The 19,150-nt window shown below is 45.4% G+C and overlaps 1 protein-coding gene across 1 annotated transcript; it reads left to right on the top strand.

Annotated features, from left to right (window-relative positions):
• Positions 1-1,332: 1,332 nt before the first annotated feature.
• Positions 1,333-19,144, top strand: LOC139423396 (IgGFc-binding protein-like; the record flags this gene model as incomplete). The annotated part of the gene is made up of 27 exons (XM_071175095.1): positions 1,333-1,375; positions 3,464-4,690; positions 4,887-5,227; positions 5,346-5,919; positions 6,012-6,616; positions 6,779-7,349; positions 7,501-8,099; positions 8,191-8,734; positions 8,896-9,092; positions 9,342-9,480; positions 9,629-9,954; positions 10,073-10,646; positions 10,739-11,343; positions 11,506-12,076; positions 12,228-12,826; positions 12,918-13,461; positions 13,623-13,819; positions 14,069-14,207; positions 14,356-14,681; positions 14,800-15,373; positions 15,466-16,070; positions 16,233-16,803; positions 16,955-17,553; positions 17,645-18,188; positions 18,350-18,546; positions 18,796-18,934; positions 19,083-19,144. Coding segments are annotated over exons 2-27 (11,922 nt in total), but the record flags the coding sequence as incomplete, so codon positions are not given.
• Between the last annotated feature and the right edge of the window lie 6 nt (positions 19,145-19,150).

Raw genomic sequence — 19,150 nt, 5'->3', positions numbered from 1 at the left:
GAGCTGCCAGTAAATAAAGATGTGGCTCTCATATCCTGTTTCAATAACAACGTTTCTGTAATGGTTTCCATGGTTTTATTTGTGTAAGCTCTCCTCGCCCGTCTTCTATTGACATTCACTTAAGCCAGGTTCTGTTGACATACACTTAAAACATCCATATGTAAGTAACGAGCACTTCCTCTAATCCATGTTTAAATAGTGCCTTAAAACAATAAATTAAAAGCACATGATAATTTGAATAATTTGAAAGTACATTGTTATTTTATATTATAAATAAATCCATGAATGTGTTTTATTTTATATATATTGAGGTAGATTGAGGTAACATTTTATGAAACAGATGTTTGTTTCCAATTTCTTTTAAAAGTATTGTTTATGAGGAATAATACAATGTTTAAATTTTACATTTTTTATTTCACCTTTATTTAACCAGGTAAGCTAGTTTTTGCAACTGCAACCTGGCCAAGATAAAGCATAGCAGTTCGAGACATACAACAACACAGAGTTACACATGGAATGAACAGAACATACAGTCAATAACACAGTAGAATTTAAAAAAATTAAAGTCTATATACAGTGAGTGAAAATAAGGTCAAATAAGGGAGTTAAGGCAATAAATAGTCCATGGTGGCGAAGTAATTACAATATAGCAATTAAACACTGGAATGGTAGATTTGCAAAAGATGGGTGTGCAAGTAGAGATACTGTGGTGCAAAAGGAGCAAAATAAATAATTACAGTATGGGAATGAGGTAGATGTATGTATGCCTAATGTAAATGTTTTGATTAGATGGAAACTTCAGACACGCAGTTGTCAATATACGCATTACAGTCATGCATATGCTATGTTGACTTAATAAGTACGGTAATTCAATATTTTGTCAAGGATGTGTTATTTTTTACCCATCCTCTTCACAATATAAGACACCCTCTCATCCCTCCCTGTCTGTTATATCCTTCATGGTCCCACCAACAGGTAAAGTACGGACATCAAGTCAGTCTTTTGGATTAGAATAAATGGTGAATAGAATCAGTTGAAGACCAAATTATTACAGAGCTGAAAGTGAATTGAAATAAACAATTTCTTATCTTTGTAAATACATGTACAATGTATAAATGCAAACTAATTTATATTTACAAAATATTTATGTCATTTTTTGATGTATATAAATGAATGAAAGTAAATGCATTTAAAATGAATTATATTTGTTTTCTCTCCTGCCATTAGCTTTTCTATAATATAATCTAAAACAAAACTAATTTCGTTTTTACATCCATTTTCCATTTTTTCCCCATGTCATTTGTTGACTGTGCATTTTAGTTTCCAGCCATGGGGACAACTTTCGAGCTTTGTGTGGCTGTCAGCCTATTCATAGGTAAGAATCACAGTTTACCTTTCAATATTCCATGTTATGTAATTACTACCAGAATTGAGCAAGTTGATTATTTGTTAATATCTAACATTATGGTGAAACATACAGTGCCTTGCGAAAGTATTCGGCCCCCTTGAACTTTGCGACCTTTTGCCACATTTCAGGCTTCAAACATAAAGATGTAAAACTGTATTTTTTTTGTGAAGAATCAACAACAAGTGGGACACAATCATGAAGTGGAACGACATTTATTGGATATTTCAAACTTTTTTAACAAATCAAAAACTGAAAAATTGGGCGTGCAAAATTATTCAGCCCCCTTAAGTTAATACTTTGTAGCGCCACCTTTTGCTGCGATTACAGCTGTAAGTCGCTTGGGGTATGTCTCTATCAGTTTTGCACATCGAGAGACTGAATTTTTTTTCTCATTCCTCCTTGCAAAACAGCTCGAGCTCAGTGAGGTTGGATGGAGAGCATTTGTGAACAGCAGTTTTCAGTTCTTTCCACAGATTCTCGATTGGATTCAGGTCTGGACTTTGACTTGGCCATTCTAACACCTGGATATGTTTATTTTTGAACCATTCCATTGTAGATTTTGCTTTATGTTTTGGATCATTGTCTTGTTGGAAGACAAATCTCCGTCCCAGTCTCAGGTCTTTTGCAGACTCCATCAGGTTTTCTTCCAGAATGGTCCTGTATTTGGCTCCATCCATCTTCCCATCAATTTTAACCATCTTCCCTGTCCCTGCTGAAGAAAAGCAGGCCCAAACCATGATGCTGCCACCACCATGTTTGACAGTGGGCATGGTGTGTTCAGGGTGATGAGCTGTGTTGCTTTTACGCCAAACATAACGTTTTGCATTGTTGCCAAAAAGTTCAATTTTGGTTTCATCTGACCAGAGCACCTTCTTCCACATGTTTGGTGTGTCTCCCAGGTGGCTTGTGGCAAACTTTAAACAACACTTTTTATGGATATCTTTAAGAAATGGCTTTCTTCTTGCCACTCTTCCATAAAGGTCAGATTTGTGCAATATACGACTGATTGTTGTCCTATGGACAGAGTCTCCCACCTCAGCTGTAGATCTCTGCAGTTCATCCAGAGTGATCATGGGCCTCTTGGCTGCATCTCTGATCAGTCTTCTCCTTGTATGAGCTGAAAGTTTAGAGGGACGGCCAGGTCTTGGTAGATTTGCAGTGGTCTGATACTCCTTCCATTTCAATATTATCGCTTGCACAGTGCTCCTTGGGATGTTTAAAGCTTGGGAAATCTTTTTGTATCCAAATCCGGCTTTAAACTTCTTCACAACAGTATCTCGGACCTGCCTGGTGTGTTCCTTGTTCTTCATGATGCTCTCTGCGCTTTTGACGGACCTCTGAGACTATCAGAGTGCAGGTGCATTTATACGGAGACTTGATTACACACAGGTGGATTGTATTTATCATCATTAGTCATTTAGGTCAACATTGGATCATTCAGAGATCCTCACTGAACTTCTGGAGAGAGTTTGCTGCACTGAAAGTAAAAGGGGCTGAATAATTTTGCACGCCCAATTTTTCAGTTTTTGATTTGTTAAAAAAGTTTGAAATATCCAATAAATGTCGTTCCACTTCATGATTGTGTCCCACTTGTTGTTGATTCTTCACAAAAAAATACAGTTTTATATATTTATGTTTGAAGCCTGAAATGTGGCAAAAGGTCGCAAAGTTCAAGGGGGCCGAATACTTTCGCAAGGCACTGTAAATACAGTAGCTTGGCAAATGAAATCTTTATTGCCTCCTCTAATTAGATAGTACATTTATGTTGTTTGTTCTGCAGGGCACACTATATTATAGACATGTAATACTGGTTATAAAGCTATGCAGGGGGAAGCGACAATCATGTCATTCAAGCAAAAACTAATTATTGTGTGCCTTACTAAATTGACACTTGACAGTCAGTGAATTCAACAAGAGCAGTCGGAGCAAGACAATTGTCCTGTATTTAAGCTATAGTAAACTATTCATTATTAAACTGATATAACATTAGTCAAATGGTTGCAAAAAGAATGCAGATGCTCATCTGTAAAATTGTCTTTCTTCCTTTATGTTTAGTGGTCAGTGGATCATGCCCAGTGGGGCGGGAGTTCATTACTGCCTTTATGCCTAACTATTTGCTGAGCTACCATGATGATCAGAGTCTTCAACTGGCCATAACCACACAGGATTATCCAGCCATTGTTCAAATTCAGGTCAATGCAATCGGTTTCTCCACCTCAGTGAAAATAGATAAACAGAACACCAAATGGATCACCATACCTGGTAACGCTGAAATTGGGGGTCCAGGAGCTTCCACCAAAACAGTGCAGGTCACCTCCAACTCTGACATCTCAGTGGTGGCCTTCAACTACAAGTTCTCAACCGGAGACAGCAGTGTGGTCTATCCAACTGACCAGCTGGGTACTGACTATGTGGTCTTCACCCCCGATGAGGGTCCAAGCAACATGCACAAGCTTATGTCTATTGTCAATGGCAAAGAGCCCAACAAGATCACGATCATCCCTGTCTCCAACATAAATCTCAGTGGCGTGGATTCCTGGAAGCAAAGACAGGCGGTGATTGTTACCATGGACCCATACCAGGTCTATCTCTACCAAAGCTACAGCACTTTCACTGGGACCAGGGTCAAAGCCAAGTTCCCTGTGGCGGTCCTGGGGGGACACGAGTGCGTTGCAGATGGAGGCCGCTGCAATCACGTCTACGAACAACTGCTACCAGTACAGAGCCTCTCCACCAATTACCTGGTTCCTTCCATGCACATGTCCAATTCAACTGACTTTGTAAACATTGTGGCCTCAGAGGACAACACTCTAGTTAAGATCTTTGAGGGAAAGGTATCCACTGCTAAAGAGCTGAAAGCGGGGCAGGCGTATGTGGTTAATGTCCAACCCAAATATCCGCTGATCATCAAAAGTGATAAGAAGGTCATGGTGATGTACTTCAGCAACAACAAGCCCTACGATCCGTTCCTCACCAACATCCTCCCAACGTCTGATCTGGCCAACGAGTGGTCGGTGGACACGCAGAGCAAATTCGAGAGCACATTGGTCATTGTCTCCGAGAGGGAAGGGATCAACACCGTTAAAGTCTGTGAGAAAAATACATGTGTGAAATCTCTCCAATGGACATTATTCAACTCAGACCCTAAGTACATGTGGGTAAATATTCCATTGGGAGAGAAGCAACAGCATTTCTCCATCAAAGGCGACTCCCTCATGGCTGTTTACGTTTATGGTGGCATGCCAAGGGACGGCTATGCTACAACAGGAGTATGTTCCAAAGGTACGCTATTTAATTGACACATCCACTTAACTGGCCTATTGACTGCCCCTCAACACCTCCATCGTTAAATAGGACAACTATTAAACAACACAATGCAACGCAACACAAAAAAACAAAACGCAACGCAACACAACACAACAAATGCATTGCATGAAAACTAGAATTAGTCTTGAACGTTGCTTCTGTACTCCCTCAGGCACTGCCCCACCCACTCTACCACCAGACCCATGTGAGAAAGTCAAATGCAGAGAAAAAGAAGAATGTACAAAGGGGGTTTGTGTCCACATCTCCAAAGCAACATGCAGGGCTGTGGGGGACCCCCACTACCTCACCTTTGATGGGGAGCGGTTTGACTTCCAGGGCACCTGCTCTTACGTCATGGCCACGGTTGTTAAATCTGAACCTGGTCTCATCCCGTTCACTGTCCTGACCAAGAACAACCACAGAGGGAACAAGAGGGTGTCTTTCGTGAGGAAAGTCTCAGTCACGGTCTATGGGCTGACTGTTGTGATCAGCACGCATAAAGGGAAGGTTGAGGTGAGTAACAAGAGACCAGAGGGAAATGATCAGAGTTGGGCTCGGTTCCATGGTAAATTTGGTCAATCCAGGAGATGAACTGAGTGGTTTTTCCATATGCTTATTGATCTTTTCTTAGGTGAATGGTGAGAATGTCTACCTGCCTGTGACCCTGGCCGGAGGAAACCTAACGGTGGTGTATAGTGGCAGCTATGCTGTTCTGAAGACAAACTTTGGCCTGAAGGTTATGTACGACTGGAACATGAACTTCTACATCACTGTCCCCAGCAGCTACTTCCGCACCATGGGTGGGCTCTGTGGGAACTACAACGGGGATCACAACGACGAGTTCACTAACCCCAAAGGTAGCAAGGAACCCACAGTGGTGAAGTTTGCCCAGAGCTGGAGAACTGAAGATGGCGACTTGTTCTGTCATGATGACTGCCAAGGGGAATGTCCTAGCTGCACTCCGGCTCTCCAACAGAAATACAAGGGAGAAAAGTTATGTGGTCTCTTGGCCAAAAAAGATGGCCCATTCGCAAGCTGCCACAAGGTCCTGGACCCAGGCGTGTTCATGGACAACTGTGTATTTGACGTCTGCATCAATAAAGGCATCTACCAGTTCCTCTGTGAGAACATGAAAAGCTACAATGATGCCTGCTTGGCTGAGGGGGTCAAAATTAGCCCTGAGTGGAGGACAATCACTGCATGCCGTGAGTTTCTTTCTTTCCAGACATTTCATAAAGATTTTTAGATTGCACTTTTCACTATTATTTACATATATTTTCTAATTTCACATTTGCAGCACTGGAATGTCCATCAAACAGTTACTACGAGGCGTGTGGCACAGCTTGCCCTGCCTCTTGTTCAGATCTAGATGCCGAAGCAAAGTGCAAGGAACCCTGTGTGGAGACCTGTCAATGCAACAAGGGCTTTGTCCTCAGTGGAGACAAATGCATCTCCAAGGAGAGCTGTGGCTGCTCTTATGAAGGACGATACTACCCGTCTGGAATGAAGTTCTGGGAAGATGACAAATGCACAAAGCAGTGTGAATGCAATCCAGCAACAGCCAAGGTTGAATGCAAAGCAACAGCATGCAAGAAATCAGAGGTGTGTGGCCTGCAGAGTGGTAAGAGAGATTGTTACCCAACATCTTATGCCACCTGCCAAGGTTCAGGCGACCCCCACTACCGCACGTTTGATGGCAAGAGGTTCGACTTCCAGGGAACGTGTACTTACGTTCTCTCCAAATTGGTCAGCAAAGACGACAGATCTCTGGCACCTTTTGAGGTGCTTGTAAAGAATCAGAATAGGGGGAGGAACACGGCAGTGTCTTACACAAAGACAGTCACCATCACTGTCTTCAGAAACATCATCATCATGAGTAGGGACAACCCTGGCAAAGTATTGGTAAGCTACCTTAAAATGTTATCCATTCCTAATGAATGACATAATTGCCTTCTGGGTCTATTTTGTCAATGAGCTTTTATGATTATACTACTTAATGTAAGAAGAAATATCAGGACATTATCATCCTTCATGTTCCATTCAAGTTTCGTTCTCTCTTCCCAGGTCAACAACCAGTATGTGAACTTGCCATTTGATACAGAAGACGGCCAACTGTCCATCTTCCGCAGTGGGTATTTCGGGGTGGTAAAGACCAAATTTGGCCTGACACTGAAGTTCAACTGGAACAGCCACGTCTCCCTAACCCTCCCCAGCACCTACTCAGACCTCATCGGAGGGCTCTGCGGAAACTGGAATGGCCAACGGAACGACAATCTCCTCAAACCAGACAGGAGCCCTGCTAACACCCCAACAGTATTCGGGGACAGCTGGAAAGTGGGGAACGACCCTGGCTGCTCCAGCGACTGCGGCGGCAAGAAGTGCCCCACCTGTGACCACAGCCTGATGCTTGATTACCAAACAGGGAAATATTGTGGCAGGATCACAGACAAAAACGGTCCGTTCAAACACTGCCACGCCAAGGTGGACCCCAGAGAGTACTATGAGGACTGTGTGTTTGATATGTGTATGTACCGTGGCCATGCCTCTGCCCTCTGTAACGCCCTCAGCACCTACACCACCGCCTGCCAGGATACCCCTGCCAAGGTGGAACAGTGGAGGTCGGACAGCTTCTGTCGTAAGTAGTGCACAGACACACATCAGATGTATATTTCAAAACAACTACTGTAACAATTTTGATCATTACTATAAGTCATAAGTGATTTGTCTAGCTAACAGCTTCTGGTTCCAACATTAAATTCTATCATGTTTGACCTAATGTCTTGTAGCGTCTTCCTGTAAGCCCAACAGCCACTATGAGGTGTGTGCCTCAGGCTGCCCCCAGACCTGCAGCGGCCTCGATGAGCCTGAGAGCTGTGGGAACTCCCTGTGCACTGAGGGATGTGTCTGTGACGAAGGGTTCATACTGAGCGACAGCGAGTGTGTGCTGCTGGCTGAATGTGGCTGCGTTCATCAAGGCCAGTACTACCAGATGGGCCAGGTGTTCTTCCCCAACGGCCAGTGCAAAGAGCGCTGTGTGTGTAACAAGGATGGAGACGTGGAGTGTAATGTAAAGTTTGCCTGCGGTCCCAGTGAGAAGTGCCAGGTCCAAGACGGGGTGCAGGCCTGTGTACCCATGAGCACGGGCACCTGCCATGTGAGCGGGGCCAGGAGATTCCACTCGTTCGATGGCAGCTGCTTCGGCCTACACGGGGACTGTGTGTACAAAATGTCAGAGGTTGTGGAGAAAGACGGATCGATGGCTCCATTTGTTGTATCAGTGCAGCAGTTGACCAAGATGGATGATGCAATGGTCACCAGGAGGGTTGACATACAGGCCTACAAATACAAGATATCTATGTCTCCCAGAGTTATATGGGAAATAATGGTAGTTTTCTGTCTTGATCTATTCATTTCAGTATTAAAAAGCAACACTTCATTAGAAAAACTGATGTTTTCAATCTTTTCTCCTTTCACAGGTGGATGACGTTACAGCAAATCTCCCACTGTCACTCGGAGATGGAAAGGTCAGGGCCTACCAGAACGGCATTAACATCGTCGTGGTAACAGACTTTGGCTTGATGGTGACCTACGACACCGTTGCTGGCGCCATTATACAGCTACCATCCACTTACAAAGGTGTTACCGGTGGTCTCTGTGGCAACTATAATGACAAGAAGGAGGATGACTTCCTGCTGCCCAGTGGGCTGCAGGAGCCGTCTGTGGAGAAGTTTGCAGCGGGGTGGTTGGTGGTTCAGGAAGGGGTCAAATGTCAGACAGGATGTGACGGTGGCTTGAAGTGTCCTCCCACCAGTGGACCCCCACCGGCTTGTAGCATCATGAAGTCAACCAAGGGTCCATTTGCCCAATGCCATGCTGTTGTGCCACCACAACAGCACTTTGAGGAGTGCATGAAGGAGGGAGAGGGTGGGGATGCCCTGTGCCGCCACTTACAGACATATGTGACTTTCTGTCAGGTATCCGGTGGCCTTGTCAGCAGCTGGAGATCTGACCAGTTTTGTCGTGAGTGAATTTTGATATTTGAAGTTAATTTACCTTATCCTGGTTTATCTTAGTGTGCAATATTTTTCTGACATAATGCTCTGCTGAAAAACATTTGAAGCTGAAGCTGATTTAAGTTTTTTGATAACATGCATCTCCTCCTATTTCCATCTGTCCTCTAGCTCTGACGTGTCCAGCTAACAGTCACTATGAGTTGTGTGCCGACACCTGTTCTTCTACCTGTTACTCTCTCAGCGAGTCTCCAAATTGCCCACTATGCCAGGAGGGCTGCCAGTGTGACGACGGCTTTGTGTTTGATGGTGGCAAGTGTGTCCTACTGGAGAACTGTGGCTGTGTGGTTGATGGACACTATTACAAGGTGATCACTGGTTAATTGTGTATCGACAAATAAACTGCCATATCATATATTAACAAATCTATGTTATCCTAAAGTGATTATTACAAATATAGGCCTATATCTGTTCTACGCTAAATGCAAATATAAAGTGGAAATAATATAATCAATCACTATCCTTGGTAAATATATGTATTGTTTACAATCATCCTATGGTTACCACCATAGTATAAACACTCCATGATATCATTGACATGTTTTGCTGGTTTTCAGTCTGGCCAGTCTGTGATCCTGAGCAACTGTTCTGAGACCTGCAGCTGTGCCGCAGGAGTGTTCACCTGCAAGAACTCCCAGTGCAAAGGGGGTCAGAAATGTGGGATGAAGAATGGAGTCATGGACTGCTACAGCATAGGTAAAGAAATACATTAATAATAATAAAACCAAACAGATATGGCTTTGTGTTAGTACATTTGGATGTAGAATTATGGACTTTATTGATGTTCTATTTTGATATTACGATGAGCAAGATATGTCAGCATCTCTAATGCACATTTTGTCAGACCCCTGTGAGGACACTGAGTGCCGTGAGAAAGAAAACTGTGTGGTGATGAACAATAAGGCGATATGTGTGGCCCAGTCCAAGTCCACCTGCAGGGCTGTGGGGGACCCCCACTACCTCACCTTTGATGGGGAGCGGTTTGACTTCCAGGGCACCTGCTCTTACGTCATGGCCACGGTTGTTAAATCTGAACCTGGTCTCATCCCGTTCACTGTCCTGACCAAGAACAACCACAGAGGGAACAAGAGGGTGTCTTTCGTGAGGAAAGTCTCAGTCACGGTCTATGGGCTGACTGTTGTGATCAGCACGCATAAAGGGAAGGTTGAGGTGAGTAACAAGAGACCAGAGGGAAATGATCAGAGTTGGGCTCGGTTACATGGTAAATTTGGTCAATCCAGGAGATGAACTGAGTGGTTTTTCCATATGCTTATTGATCTTTTCTTAGGTGAATGGTGAGAATGTCTACCTGCCTGTGACCCTGGCCGGAGGAAACCTAACGGTGGTGTATAGTGGCAGCTATGCTGTTCTGAAGACAAACTTTGGCCTGAAGGTTATGTACGACTGGAACATGAACTTCTACATCACTGTCCCCAGCAGCTACTTCCGCACCCTGGGTGGGCTCTGTGGGAACTACAACGGGGATCACAACGACGAGTTCACTAACCCCAAAGGTAGCAAGGAACCCACAGTGGTGAAGTTTGCCCAGAGCTGGAGAACTGAAGATGGCGACTTGTTCTGTCATGATGACTGCCAAGGGGAATGTCCTAGCTGCACTCCGGCTCTCCAACAGAAATACCAGGGAGAAAAGTTATGTGGTCTCTTGGCCAAAAAAGATGGCCCATTCGCAAGCTGCCACAAGGTCCTGGACCCAGGCGTGTTCATGGACAACTGTGTATTTGACGTCTGCATCAATAAAGGCATCTACCAGTTCCTCTGTGAGAACATGAAAAGCTACAATGATGCCTGCTTGGCTGAGGGGGTCAAAATTAGCCCTGAGTGGAGGACAATCACTGCATGCCGTGAGTTTCTTTCTTTCCAGACATTTCATAAAGATTTTTAGATTGCACTTTTCACTATTATTTACATATATTTTCTAATTTCACATTTGCAGCACTGGAATGTCCATCAAACAGTTACTACGAGGCGTGTGGCACTGCTTGCCCTGCCTCTTGTTCAGATCTAGATGCCGAAGCAAAGTGCAAGGAACCCTGTGTGGAGACCTGTCAATGCAACAAGGGCTTTGTCCTCAGTGGAGACAAATGCATCTCCAAGGAGAGCTGTGGCTGCTCTTATGAAGGACGATACTACCCGTCTGGAATGAAGTTCTGGGAAGATGACAAATGCACAAAGCAGTGTGAATGCAATCCAGCAACAGCCAAGGTTGAATGCAAAGCAACAGCATGCAAGAAATCAGAGGTGTGTGGCCTGCAGAGTGGTAAGAGAGATTGTTACCCAACATCTTATGCCACCTGCCAAGGTTCAGGCGACCCCCACTACCGCACGTTTGATGGCAAGAGGTTCGACTTCCAGGGAACGTGTACTTACGTTCTCTCCAAATTGGTCAGCAAAGACGACAGATCTCTGGCACCTTTTGAGGTGCTTGTAAAGAATCAGAATAGGGGGAGGAACACGGCAGTGTCTTACACAAAGACAGTCACCATCACTGTCTTCAGAAACATCATCATCATGAGTAGGGACAACCCTGGCAAAGTATTGGTAAGCTACCTTAAAATGTTATCCATTCCTAATGAATGACATAATTGCCTTCTGGGTCTATTTTGTCAATGAGCTTTTATGATTATACTACTTAATGTAAGAAGAAATATCAGGACATTATCATCCTTCATGTTCCATTCAAGTTTCGTTCTCTCTTCCCAGGTCAACAACCAGTATGTGAACTTGCCATTTGATACAGAAGACGGCCAACTGTCCATCTTCCGCAGTGGGTATTTCGGGGTGGTAAAGACCAAATTTGGCCTGACACTGAAGTTCAACTGGAACAGCCACGTCTCCCTAACCCTCCCCAGCACCTACTCAGACCTCATCGGAGGGCTCTGCGGAAACTGGAATGGCCAACGGAACGACAATCTCCTCAAACCAGACAGGAGCCCTGCTAACACCCCAACAGTATTCGGGGACAGCTGGAAAGTGGGGAACGACCCTGGCTGCTCCAGCGACTGCGGCGGCAAGAAGTGCCCCACCTGTGACCACAGCCTGATGCTTGATTACCAAACAGGGAAATATTGTGGCAGGATCACAGACAAAAACGGTCCGTTCAAACACTGCCACGCCAAGGTGGACCCCAGAGAGTACTATGAGGACTGTGTGTTTGATATGTGTATGTACCGTGGCCATGCCTCTGCCCTCTGTAACGCCCTCAGCACCTACACCACCGCCTGCCAGGATGCCCCTGCCAAGGTGGAACAGTGGAGGTCGGACAGCTTCTGTCGTAAGTAGTGCACAGACACACATCAGATGTATATTTCAAAACAACTACTGTAACAATTTTGATCATTACTATAAGTCATAAGTGATTTGTCTAGCTAACAGCTTCTGGTTCCAACATTAAATTCTATCATGTTTGACCTAATGTCTTGTAGCGTCTTCCTGTAAGCCCAACAGCCACTATGAGGTGTGTGCCTCAGGCTGCCCCCAGACCTGCAGCGGCCTCGATGAGCCTGAGAGCTGTGGGAACTCCCTGTGCACTGAGGGATGTGTCTGTGACGAAGGGTTCATACTGAGCGACAGCGAGTGTGTGCTGCTGGCTGAATGTGGCTGCGTTCATCAAGGCCAGTACTACCAGATGGGCCAGGTGTTCTTCCCCAACGGCCAGTGCAAAGAGCGCTGTGTGTGTAACAAGGATGGAGACGTGGAGTGTAATGTAAAGTTTGCCTGCGGTCCCAGTGAGAAGTGCCAGGTCCAAGACGGGGTGCAGGCCTGTGTACCCATGAGCACGGGCACCTGCCATGTGAGCGGGGCCAGGAGATTCCACTCGTTTGATGGCAGCTGCTTCGGCCTACACGGGGACTGTGTGTACAAAATGTCAGAGGTTGTGGAGAAAGACGGATCGATGGCTCCATTTGTTGTATCAGTGCAGCAGTTGACCAAGATGGATGATGCAATGGTCACCAGGAGGGTTGACATACAGGCCTACAAATACAAGATATCTATGTCTCCCAGAGTTATATGGGAAATAATGGTAGTTTTCTGTCTTGATCTATTCATTTCAGTATTAAAAAGCAACACTTCATTAGAAAAACTGATGTTTTCAATCTTTTCTCCTTTCACAGGTGGATGACGTTACAGCAAATCTCCCACTGTCACTCGGAGATGGAAAGGTCAGGGCCTACCAGAACGGCATTAACATCGTCGTGGTAACAGACTTTGGCTTGATGGTGACCTACGACACCGTTGCTGGCGCCATTATACAGCTACCATCCACTTACAAAGGTGTTACCGGTGGTCTCTGTGGCAACTATAATGACAAGAAGGAGGATGACTTCCTGCTGCCCAGTGGGCTGCAGGAGCCGTCTGTGGAGAAGTTTGCAGCGGGGTGGTTGGTGGTTCAGGAAGGGGTCAAATGTCAGACAGGATGTGACGGTGGCTTGAAGTGTCCTCCCACCAGTGGACCCCCACCGGCTTGTAGCATCATGAAGTCAACCAAGGGTCCATTTGCCCAATGCCATGCTGTTGTGCCACCACAACAGCACTTTGAGGAGTGCATGAAGGAGGGAGAGGGTGGGGATGCCCTGTGCCGCCACTTACAGACATATGTGACATTCTGTCAGGTATCCGGTGGCCTTGTCAGCAGCTGGAGATCTGACCAGTTTTGTCGTGAGTGAATTTTGATATTTGAAGTTAATTTACCTTATCCTGGTTTATCTTAGTGTGCAATATTTTTCTGACATAATGCTCTGCTGAAAAACATTTGAAGCTGAAGCTGATTTAAGTTTTTTGATAACATGCATCTCCTCCTATTTCCATCTGTCCTCTAGCTCTGACGTGTCCAGCTAACAGTCACTATGAGTTGTGTGCCGACACCTGTTCTTCTACCTGTTACTCTCTCAGCGAGTCTCCAAATTGCCCACTATGCCAGGAGGGCTGCCAGTGTGACGACGGCTTTGTGTTTGATGGTGGCAAGTGTGTCCTACTGGAGAACTGTGGCTGTGTGGTTGATGGACACTATTACAAGGTGATCACTGGTTAATTGTGTATCGACAAATAAACTGCCATATCATATATTAACAAATCTATGTTATCCTAAAGTGATTATTACAAATATAGGCCTATATCTGTTCCACGCTAAATGCAAATATAAAGTGGAAATAATATAATCAATCACTATCCTTGGTAAATATATGTATTGTTTACAATCATCCTATGGTTACCACCATAGTATAAACACTCCATGATATCATTGACATGTTTTGCTGGTTTTCAGTCTGGCCAGTCTGTGATCCTGAGCAACTGTTCTGAGACCTGCAGCTGTGCCGCAGGAGTGTTCACCTGCAAGAACTCCCAGTGCAAAGGGGGTCAGAAATGTGGGATGAAGAATGGAGTCATGGACTGCTACAGCATAGGTAAAGAAATACATTAATAATAATAAAACCAAACAGATATGGCTTTGTGTTAGTACATTTGGATGTAGAATTATGGACTTTATTGATGTTCTATTTTGATATTACGATGAGCAAGATATGTCAGCATCTCTAATGCACATTTTGTCAGACCCCTGTGAGGACACTGAGTGCCGTGAGAAAGAAAACTGTGTGGTGATGAACAATAAGGCGATATGTGTGGCCCAGTCCAAGTCCACCTGCAGGGCTGTGGGGGACCCCCACTACCTCACCTTTGATGGGGAGCGGTTTGACTTCCAGGGCACCTGCTCTTACGTCATGGCCACGGTTGTTAAATCTGAACCTGGTCTCATCCCGTTCACTGTCCTGACCAAGAACAACCACAGAGGGAACAAGAGGGTGTCTTTCGTGAGGAAAGTCTCAGTCACGGTCTATGGGCTGACTGTTGTGATCAGCACGCATAAAGGGAAGGTTGAGGTGAGTAACAAGAGACCAGAGGGAAATGATCAGAGTTGGGCTCGGTTACATGGTAAATTTGGTCAATCCAGGAGATGAACTGAGTGGTTTTTCCATATGCTTATTAATCTTTTCTTAGGTGAATGGTGAGAATGTCTACCTGCCTGTGACCCTGGCCGGAGGAAACCTAACGGTGGTGTATAGTGGCAGCTATGCTGTTCTGAAGACAAACTTTGGCCTGAAGGTTATGTACGACTGGAACATGAACTTCTACATCACTGTCCCCAGCAGCTACTTCCGCACCCTGGGTGGGCTCTGTGGGAACTACAACGGGGATCACAACGACGAGTTCACTAACCCCAAAGGTAGCAAGGAACCCACAGTGGTGAAGTTTGCCCAGAGCTGGAGAACTGAAGATGGCGACTTGTTCTGTCATGATGACTGCCAAGGGGAATGTCCTAGCTGCACTCCGGCTCTCCAACAGAAATACCAGGGAGAAAAGTTATGTGGTCTCTTGGCCAAAAAAGATGGCCCATTCGCAAGCTGCCACAAGGTCCTGGACCCAGGCGTGTTCATGGACAACTGTGTATTTGACGTCTGCATCAATAAAGGCATCTACCAGTTCCTCTGTGAGAACATGAAAAGCTACAATGATGCCTGCTTGGCTGAGGGGGTCAAAATTAGCCCTGAGTGGAGGACAATCACTGCATGCCGTGAGTTTCTTTCTTTCCAGACATTTCATAAAGATTTTTAGATTGCACTTTTCACTATTATTTACATATATTTTCTAATTTCACATTTGCAGCACTGGAATGTCCATCAAACAGTTACTACGAGGCGTGTGGCACTGCTTGCCCTGCCTCTTGTTCAGATCTAGATGCCGAAGCAAAGTGCAAGGAACCCTGTGTGGAGACCTGTCAATGCAACAAGGGCTTTGTCCTCAGTGGAGACAAATGCATCTCCAAGGAGAGCTGTGGCTGCTCTTATGAAGGACGATACTACCCGTCTGGAATGAAGTTCTGGGAAGATGACAAATGCACAAAGCAGTGTGAATGCAATCCAGCAACAGCCAAGGTTGAATGCAAAGCAACAGCATGCAAGAAATCAGAGGTGTGTGGCCTGCAGAGTGGTAAGAGAGATTGTTACCCAACATCTTATGCCACCTGCCAAGGTTCAGGCGACCCCCACTACCGCACGTTTGATGGCAAGAGGTTCGACTTCCAGGGAACGTGTACTTACGTTCTCTCCAAATTGGTCAGCAAAGACGACAGATCTCTGGCACCTTTTGAGGTGCTTGTAAAGAATCAGAATAGGGGGAGAAACACGGCAGTGTCTTACACAAAGACAGTCACCATCACTGTCTTCAGAAACATCATCATCATGAGTAGGGACAACCCTGGCAAAGTATTGGTAAGCTACCTTAAAATGTTATCCATTCCTAATGAATGACATAATTGCCTTCTGGGTCTATTTTGTCAATGAGCTTTTATGATTATACTACTTAATGTAAGAAGAAATATCAGGACATTATCATCCTTCATGTTCCATTCAAGTTTCGTTCTCTCTTCCCAGGTCAACAACCAGTATGTGAACTTGCCATTTGATACAGAAGACGGCCAACTGTCCATCTTCCGCAGTGGGTATTTCGGGGTGGTAAAGACCAAATTTGGCCTGACACTGAAGTTCAACTGGAACAGCCACGTCTCCCTAACCCTCCCCAGCACCTACTCAGACCTCATCGGAGGGCTCTGCGGAAACTGGAATGGCCAACGGAACGACAATCTCCTCAAACCAGACAGGAGCCCTGCTAACACCCCAACAGTATTCGGGGACAGCTGGAAAGTGGGGAACGACCCTGGCTGCTCCAGCGACTGCGGCGGCAAGAAGTGCCCCACCTGTGACCACAGCCTGATGCTTGATTACCAAACAGGGAAATATTGTGGCAGGATCACAGACAAAAACGGTCCGTTCAAGCACTGCCACGCCAAGGTGGACCCCAGAGAGTACTATGAGGACTGTGTGTTTGATATGTGTATGTACCGTGGCCATGCCTCTGCCCTCTGTAACGCCCTCAGCACCTACACCACCGCCTGCCAGGATGCCCCTGCCAAGGTGGAACAGTGGAGGTCGGACAGCTTCTGTCGTAAGTAGTGCACAGACACACATCAGATGTATATTTCAAAACAACTACTGTAACAATTTTGATCATTACTATAAGTCATAAGTGATTTGTCTAGCTAACAGCTTCTGGTTCCAACATTAAATTCTATCATGTTTGACCTAATGTCTTGTAGCGTCTTCCTGTAAGCCCAACAGCCACTATGAGGTGTGTGCCTCAGGCTGCCCCCAGACCTGCAGCGGCCTCGATGAGCCTGAGAGCTGTGGGAACTCCCTGTGCACTGAGGGATGTGTCTGTGACGAAGGGTTCATACTGAGCGACAGCGAGTGTGTGCTGCTGGCTGAATGTGGCTGCGTTCACCAAGGCCAGTACTACCAGATGGGCCAGGTGTTCTTCCCCAACGGCCAGTGCAAAGAGCGCTGTGTGTGTAACAAGGATGGAGACGTGGAGTGTAATGTAAAGTTTGCCTGCGGTCCCAGTGAGAAGTGCCAGGTCCAAGACGGGGTGCAGGCCTGTGTACCCATGAGCACGGGCACCTGCCATGTGAGCGGGGCCAGGAGATTCCACTCGTTCGATGGCAGCTGCTTCGGCCTACACGGGGACTGTGTGTACAAAATGTCAGAGGTTGTGGAGAAAGACGGATCGATGGCTCCATTTGTTGTATCAGTGCAGCAGTTGACCAAGATGGATGATGCAATGGTCACCAGGAGGGTTGACATACAGGCCTACAAATACAAGATATCTATGTCTCCCAGAGTTATATGGGAAATAATGGTAGTTTTCTGTCTTGATCTATTCATTTCAGTATTAAAAAGCAACACTTCATTAGAAAAACTGATGTTTTCAATCTTTTCTCCTTTCACAGGTGGATGACGTTACAGCAAATCTCCCACTGTCACTCGGAGATGGAAAGGTCAGGGCCTACCAGAACGGCATTAACATCGTCGTGGTAACAGACTTTGGCTTGATGGTGACCTACGACACCGTTGCTGGCGCCATTATACAGCTACCATCCACTTACAAAGGTGTTACCGGTGGTCTCTGTGGCAACTATAATGACAAGAAGGAGGATGACTTCCTGCTGCCCAGTGGGCTGCAGGAGCCGTCTGTGGAGAAGTTTGCAGCGGGGTGGTTGGTGGTTCAGGAAGGGGTCAAATGTCAGACAGGATGTGACGGTGGCTTGAAGTGTCCTCCCACCAGTGGACCCCCACCGGCTTGTAGCATCATGAAGTCAACCAAGGGTCCATTTGCCCAATGCCATGCTGTTGTGCCACCACAACAGCACTTTGAGGAGTGCATGAAGGAGGGAGAGGGTGGGGATGCCCTGTGCCGCCACTTACAGACATATGTGACTTTCTGTCAGGTATCCGGTGGCCTTGTCAGCAGCTGGAGATCTGACCAGTTTTGTCGTGAGTGAATTTTGATATTTGAAGTTAATTTACCTTATCCTGGTTTATCTTAGTGTGCAATATTTTTCTGACCTAATGCTCTGCTGAAAAACATTTGAAGCTGAAGCTGATTTAAGTTTTTTGATAACATGCATCTCCTCCTATTTCCATCTGTCTTCTAGCTCTGACGTGTCCAGCTAACAGTCACTATGAGTTGTGTGCCGACACCTGTTCTTCCACCTGTTACTCTCTCAGCGAGTCTCCCAAATGCCCACTATGCCAGGAGGGCTGCCAGTGTGACGACGGCTTTGTGTTTGATGGTGGCAAGTGTGTCCTACTGGAGAACTGTGGCTGTGTGGTTGATGGACACTATTACAAGGTGATCACTGGTTAATTGTGTATCGACAAATAAACTGCCATATCATATATTAACTAATCTATGTTATCCTAAAGTGATTATTACAAATATAGGCCTATATCTGTTCTACGCTAAATGCAAATATAAAGTGGAAATAATATAATCAATCACTATCCTTGGTAAATATATGTATTGTTTACAATCATCCTATGGTTACCACCATAGTATAAACACTCCATGATATCATTGACATGTTTTGCTGGTTTTCAGTCTGGCCAGTCTGTGATCCTGAGCAACTGTTCTGAGACCTGCAGCTGTGCCGCAGGAGTGTTCACCTGCAAGAACTCCCAGTGCAAAGGGGGTCAGAAATGTGGGATGAAGAATGGAGTCATGGACTGCTACAGCATAGGTAAAGAAATACATTAATAATAATAAAACCAAACAGATATGGCTTTGTGTTAGTACATTTGGATGTAGAATTATGGACTTTATTGATGTTCTATTTTGATATTACGATGAGCAAGATATGTCAGCATCTCTAATGCACATTTTGTCAGACCCCTGTGAGGACACTGAGTGCCGTGAGAAAGAAAACTGTGTGGTGATGAACAATAAGGCGATATGT

Source organism: Oncorhynchus clarkii, chromosome 2 (assembly GCF_045791955.1).
Source record: "Oncorhynchus clarkii lewisi isolate Uvic-CL-2024 chromosome 2, UVic_Ocla_1.0, whole genome shotgun sequence".
In the NCBI taxonomy this organism is placed as follows: domain Eukaryota; kingdom Metazoa; phylum Chordata; class Actinopteri; order Salmoniformes; family Salmonidae; genus Oncorhynchus; species Oncorhynchus clarkii.
Note: the sequence above shows the minus strand (reverse complement) of the source record. Positions and strands in the feature narration are given on the sequence as shown.